The sequence below is a fragment of the Sabethes cyaneus genome, chromosome 2 (assembly GCF_943734655.1).
Source record: "Sabethes cyaneus chromosome 2, idSabCyanKW18_F2, whole genome shotgun sequence".
Lineage (NCBI taxonomy): Eukaryota > Metazoa > Arthropoda > Insecta > Diptera > Culicidae > Sabethes > Sabethes cyaneus.
In genome coordinates this window covers 1,172,050-1,179,394 of record NC_071354.1, presented here as the reverse complement: position 1 = coordinate 1,179,394, position 7,345 = coordinate 1,172,050, and the positions used below count along the sequence as shown (strand labels likewise).

General features: G+C 38.6%; 1 protein-coding gene across 1 annotated transcript; it reads right to left on the bottom strand.

The window, feature by feature from the left end:
* Positions 1 to 257: 257 nt before the first annotated feature.
* On the bottom strand, positions 258 to 1,826 carry LOC128738686 (somatostatin receptor type 2-like). The gene has a single exon (XM_053834005.1). It carries the CDS (start codon positions 1,824 to 1,826, stop codon positions 258 to 260), a length of 1,569 nt encoding a protein of 522 aa, XP_053689980.1.
* Positions 1,827 to 7,345: the final 5,519 nt, after the last annotated feature.

Genomic DNA, 7,345 nt, shown 5'->3' with positions numbered 1-7,345 from the left:
GAAAAACGATTAGTTTCATGTGCTAGTTGCAGGATTTTGTTTGACGCTCACCTATCTCACCTCTGAATGGTGGTTAACGTTGTTTCGTACGCTCATACCGTAAACTATGCTGACAATTTAATTTGTTCGATGTTGATTCTGTTTTTGTGTGAATTTGCTTTACGAAAGTACGCACCGCATCGGGGGCACAAATCACCAATCTGCTCCATAATATTTGTTTCTGCTCACCGTTGTTAGGGGACACTCCTTCATGCAGCTTATAGGTCGGTGTGCAACACAGGGGGTCTCGCAGTGGGGTCGGAGTCTTTGCTTGCAATTGGCGTTACGTTGGCTGTCACCATGGTCGGAGTTGTGTTTCCATTATTTCCATTACTTATTAGAACACCCGCGATGATCCCAGCACCACTAGCACCGCTGCCACTACCGGAATTGTTTCCATTTGTGTTTGTATAGTTGTTGACTGTTTCGTTAGGGTAGTTCTGGTCAGCTACCTTTTGCCGTCCAGCGGGTAGAATCTTGGTGGAATTACCTCTCTCAGAACCACGATTTCGCCCGAAACGAGGAAAAAAGCTGTTTTCGATTTGTAACTGTGCATTGATGTCCTTGCCCTTGGTGCATGTGCAAGCTTTCAGAAAACTTTTTTTGAAGTTATCCGAGAGAAAGGCGTACAGAATTGGATTCATAGCGGAATTAGAATAGCCAAGACAGCTAACCAGTACAAAGACGGTGATTTCCAGTCGCGATTTACATATATCGGGTGGTGAGTGTATGAGTGCTACTTGCGAAATCCAGTACGGGAGCCAGCAGAACACATACACCGTTATGACTGTGAGTACTAACTTGGTTACTTTGCGATGCGAACGTTTCTTCTCCTTGGACTTATTTTTCGGGCCTACGGTTCGAAGTTTTCTTATCACGAGATAGTAAAACATGAGAATTAGTGATAGAGGAACCGCAAATCCAAGGATCAGAGAATACAAGGTGAAGCTGCTTCCGGTGTTGCTGGCATTTTCCGAGGGCCACACAATATTACAAGAAAGCTTTCCTTTGTCTCGTTGAATAGTATTGGCGTACAACATTACCGGTAACATTATCACCACCGACGCTGTCCATGCTAAAAATGATACTATTTTTGACACTAATGGCGTTCGAAAGCGTGGTGATGAAATTGGGTGGCATACGGCAATGTATCGATCCGCAGACATGATGAAGAGAAATATAGATGATGTGAACTGCGTAATCGAAGTGGATACCATGTACGCCTTGCACATTCCATTCCCGAAAGTCCACTCGCCAAGGTGCATCGTTGTAATGAGAAACGGAATGCCAATCAGGAAACACTGATCCGCAATGGCCAGGTTCAAAATGTACATGTTGGTTACCGTTTGCATCTTGGAGAATCTCAGCACCACGTAAATTACCAATGTATTTCCGAACAGTCCCACGATTGCAACGATGGCATAAAGGATCATCGAGATTAAATTCCCTATTGGCATTTGAATGGAAGGACAGGAATCAAATGCCGAGTCGTTGTAAAACGGGAAGAATGGGTAGGGCGGGAATCGTCGTGATATATTGAAATCTGTAGACGTCGATGTAAGCGCTTTTGTGAAATTACTCAGCAGATAGGACAAGTTGTTGGCAGCAGAAACGGTAGCTGTCTGGCGAATCAACGTGAGCAGATCCGAAGGAAATGTTAACCCAGCAGCAGGTGGCGATAGTGCTGGAGGCATCTCTTCTAACCTAGACGATGTCGTCGCAGTTGTGCCGCCGCCAGTGTCTGCGATGATAATCCCGTTCGTACTGTTGCTGTAATCCCACTCCATTTCACTATAGTTTATACACACCACACACGAAGTTCATAGAAATTTGTAATCGTATAGTGTTTTATTTTAACACCACACCTTGTGCATGCATTAATCCGTGGTCTTATTGTTGTCCAACTGAGCTCGTTGTTAAGCCGCTGAAATATCTCATCTGGAGCAACACACACTTATTTTTAGCGACAGCCGCTTATTGGCGGTCGCCTTACCGAGATCAACAAACGTGTGAAAAAATTCATTATTAATTCGTCTTTTCATCTGATTTTTCATTCCATTTTTCATCATGTATGGCGTGTGCGTAAAACAAATAAATATTTTCCAAACACCGGATTCATTTCTGCTCTTGATCTCCTTGCCTATGCGTTCACAATCTTTGCCCTCATCTCGCGATTGAATCAGACCATGTTTATTGAACTCATTACTTAACACCTGGTCGGACAATCCGAAACAAAGAGTAGCAGCATTTATTTTCGCTATCTTTCACACCTTGCGTACATTCGTAATAATTTATGCTATCCCACTGTTCGGTTACTAATATATTCGATTCACGTGTTTGCTTTTTCAGTCCAAACACATAAATTTGTCTCCTCTATCGGTCCTAACCAGGAAGATGCACGCAAGCCACATATGGATATCACTTTCATCTCACACTTCTAATGCGACATGTGTAGGTTTGGAAATATCTCTAAAACAACAAAACATCTGCTTCAAACACTTTCCTTCTTTCCTTCTGCTGCTCTACCAATTGAAGCGTCTGACCGGCGCGACATCCAGACGAAAACTGATGTGAAGAACGCTTCCGTTCAGTAGGAAAATTTGCCGCCACAGCCGCCGCTATAGTGTATATACAAAAACGGAAACACGAATTATACCGTGTCGCATTCGGTGCTGGAGCAGTACTAGAACCGTATAGCTAGTACTGCGATATCCTGAGCAGCCCGAAGTGTACTATCAGCTGAATTGCTGTTTTCACTTTCATTCATCCGAGCTTCTACCTCTTCTCGTAGCGGGGGTTACAAGCCACGGGAAATAAATGGTACCGGAATATTTACTTTGTTTTTGTCTGAAACTCAATCAACGTTGCACGAATGATTAAATATATTGACAGTCGATGATCCGACGGTGGCAACTACTAAGACGAGCATGAACACGGTGGACACGATTTTTGTTAGACAACCCAGCCGTTTAACATTTACCTAACAAGAGTGGATTTTTATTTTCATCCTTGCTTTTGATAGTTATTTTTGAAGAAAAAAAATGTGTTTAATGGAAAAGGAATCCTTGCGTGATGTCCAACATATTAGCAAAAAATTCGGGAGTCAAACGATTTTACTATTTGAGCTGGAAATGCTCTCACATCTTTAACTGTCACAAACATATGTTCATGTACAAAACTTTAGCAAATTGATGATTGAAAGCTTTCGCTTCACTTGAACTGAACAAAAGCATGAAAATAAACAATCGTTTCTACAACAATACGCAGTTTCCTCATCCCAAAACGCTGTGATTCTATCGTGTAAGACTCTTAAGTTTTGTTCGAACAGGTATACTTTCTTCTGTTGGCTTATCCCGCTGAACACGTTATTCTGGAGAATTGTCACGTGCCGTCCATCCGAACAGATCAATATCAACAGTTTAGTACCGATACGTGTTAGTTCAAATCCACAGAAAAAATTAAAACGAAAGTAACTTTAAGCAAAATTTTATATTGTGATTTTTTTGCAGAAAATTAAAGTAATTAATTATAAATGTATAAACATGTATTCTCGAAACACCAGCAGCGAAAGATTAACCCGACAGTTTTCGCTCTTTCGAATGCAGCGCGAATGGCGACATCACCAGTAAAATATGTTTTCGCAAAGCTGTTTTTCAAGTTGAATTATTTAGCTGCAGTGAATTACGCGAAACAGTAGCTCTCGGTTGGTTTTAATGAAGAGTCATAAGTTAACTATCCTACTATGCGACATCGTTATCTCGCTTGTCTTCTGCTAAAGATCCTATAAGGACAGTACACAAAGTGTTTGCAACTGCATAGTTTGGAGCACATACGACACCTTTTGTCGGTGCCAGCATTGGAAACTTTCATTTAAAAGCAACTTGAGTGACGGAATACCATTTTACTTGCGATAGGCAGAAATACTAAGCCTAAAACAACAGAGAAAAAAGTATTTGTTAATAAAATATTATTTTATTGTGTAATCTTAACAACGAAATACGTAAATTGTTCGATTGGCTTCCATACTTTTCCCTGCAACGTAAATGGGTCTAAAAGGAATCACTTGATTTAAGATTACTCGAAAGTAATCGTAACAATTAATTGCAGGAATGCTAGAGAGGTAGCCATCAATCTCTGATACTCTGATACTCTGTTTGTTTTTATGGCATTCGTGCTTAGATAATATTAGATCATCCAGTGTTCCATTTCATTGACTATGTTAATTAGTATTATTAAGCATAAATTACATCGCCGACTTTCAACGCTGCACTTGAAAAACACATCCATCATTTCTTGTAGAACCACATGCAGATGTGCACCAATGCAATGAACTGGAACAACATCAGTTGTTTAAATATTGCAAATATTTTCCGCTCGAATGACATTGTTTGCCAATGATAGCATGAGATAACAATGTACAGCATAAATATCAAGCAGCAACATTTTAAATCAGACCAGCAGATAAAAGAAAATTTATGGTTGTTTGAATTATTCTACTCTAGTGGCTATTCTGTCTACGTAAATGCAATATAGTAAGCGGACGGTCAGTAGTCCCTTTCTCTATCTCCATCTATCTTCTGCAATCAGTATGATCAGAATTTTGAATGCATTTATAATCTTTATAAGATTACTACAATTCTAGATGAAGCATAACGATATGAATAGTGCACCAGATTTTATTTTATATAACCAAATGGAATTGCTATCTTGGATTTCCACTTCCATTACCCGTCAGTTTTTTAAATGCGCTAAACTGTTTAATATATATTACTAGTTTCACTAACGGCGAAAACACTTCTACAGAAATTTACCTGCAAGCAAAGTATAAGTTTGCTTAAGCTAACGTCATTCTATGTTTCTCAAAATAGAACAACGCGGTCCCAGTAGAGCCATTTTCCAAGCAAATGCAAATAAACCAAGCAAATCGTTACTATCTCATGGCCCAACATCCCAGATTGAATATATGTAATCGATTGATTGATTGACGGGTAAATATCCAATAGCAAACGCTTCTTCGTTTTTTCTTTGTATGCGTAGGCAGACAGAATGATGGTGATAGAATAGATCTGCTATCGATATCTTTAACGAATTATGTTGAGTGCTTGTTATTCGACACCCTTGGGCTAAAGCTTAACATTACCCGCCAATATTTATTGTCTGCGGCAATGTCATGTCCTATTAACCGCTAATATCCAATTGCAAATAATAATTAAATGAAGCGCTTGCAGATTTAGTTCAACCTTTGGATTACTCTCCTTTTTGTCACTGACCGAGATTTACTAATCAAATCTTTTTGGAAAGTAATGTTTAATTTTGAATTAGTTGTTGTCGTCGTCAGCAGCCTAGCCCCAGGGTGGCTCGTGCTGTTTCAAGCAGTCGTCTCTATTCATTTCGATCTTGGCCCACTCGTCGCCAATTTCCCAGTCGTCTCGGCAAATTACTTTCGACCTGGTCGAGCCATCTTGCACGTCTGAATTAGTTGTGTGTCGCGCGAATGAAGGTGATACGTAAATTTGTTTTTCCTGTTCTTTGCAATAACAAATAATTTCTCTCTTAAATATAATGAAATATGTCTCTTAAAATATAATCCGCAATAAACAAATATAGACCATCGGTTAACAAAGGCTACATCAAGAACAGTGCTTATCATTGTGTGTTTATTTGACATCTACTAGAATCTTTTTGAAACAGCCAAAACAAGTAGGACGACTTGACAACGAAACAGCAAAACAATTGGCATGGCAAGCGCACATGCTTGAAATTTCAATTCAATTTTAGAACTCAGTTCCCTAAGCGAAATTTCAATTGCCATATCAAGAAGTATATCAATTTCTTTGCGACATTTGTTCAAAAGTCTTCAAGACATGAACGAAGTATAGAATGGAATGACATGGAAGTATGCATACATTAATGTTGATTTGGCGTCTTTTTACGAATTTTCAATTTTTCAATGCACTTCTCCAGTCGTTATTGATGTTGCATCACAATGGAAGACGTGATTTTGAATTATCTTCATTTATTTATTTCTTATTCCTAAAATATTTGCATTGCATTTTAGACCGTACTTCTCTTGCGGTGTCGAAGTCTCGTTTCGAATAATTTCAATAAGATATCGAATTGCACCGAGAATGAATCATATTGTCACAGATTTTCATTAGAAGCACAGACAAAATATTGATTGTATACAGTGCTGTAGTGCACAAATTTACTGCTTTTACACAAAACATAAATGTACTTCGATTCAGAAATTAGCCTCATAATAATATTTTGTTGAACTTTTGAACTACTTAAGTTGAAATCGAAAGATATTTCTCAAGTTTGTTCAGTAATCGATTCTTCATTTGTTTTTATTTTAAAAAACCCTTATCAGACCGATACCTGGTCTCATCAAACTTCTAGGTATCATTTTGTGTGATCTGAAGCAGATAAATTTTAGCGTGGGGTTCAATTCAATCAAAAGCTTGTCGATCTATGAAACCTTCGTTCCACATATCTACGTCGAGATGACCCAATGATATCACATGAATGGAAAAAAATACCACAGGTTTTTCCATATGTATCATCCATCTTGCCAATTCTGGTCGATTCTGCATATATCTTGGTTCGTATGGATTTGTTTCCGTTATTTATTCCGAGTCGATTGGTCCGTATGCGAACGAACAGCTGGTCAATATGTTTATCAATGAAACATAATCACAAACTAAACTGTAGCCATCAGTATAGCATCACTATTTTCAGTGGAAACAGCAAAGCTTTAAGATGAATAGAAAATACTTGACTGTTCTTTTCTGTTTTTCGTTCTTTTTATTAAGATTACATTATCCCCACTATTTGGGGTGCGCGACTCTGCTGCCGAGAGAGTTTCCAATGGTGAAAATGGACAAAGCAGATAAAAACCTATATGGGAAACTAAGGGTATAATGCGATAAGTTTCTTTTGCTTGAAATTTAAGGCATTGCCCCTTTAAAGTCAATCAAAGATTTTAAAAGATTTTAAAGGAATTTCGCTCAGGGATAACTTTTCCTTACAGTTGTCAATATAATATAGTTTAGTAATTTAGAAACAATATGCTCAGAAATATTCACTTTTCAATCATTGACTTCAAAAGACGTCATGACGGGATCGACACACAAATGTATTACTTGAGCAGCACCTCAATAGCCGACCGCTCACCTGCAATTGTCAAGAACACACCGCTTTCGCGTCCACCCAGTCATTGATGGTTTAAAGTTCACCACTGCGTGAAATTTCTATTTATCCTTCCTTTATCCTAGTCTAGTATCAGTGAACCTATAGGAACGCTTCT

What these genes read in the sequence shown, in the direction of transcription:
- LOC128738686 (XM_053834005.1), bottom strand. Translation starts at nt 1,826, where the DNA reads ATGGAGTGGGATTACAGCAACAGTACGAACGGGATTATCATCGCAGAC.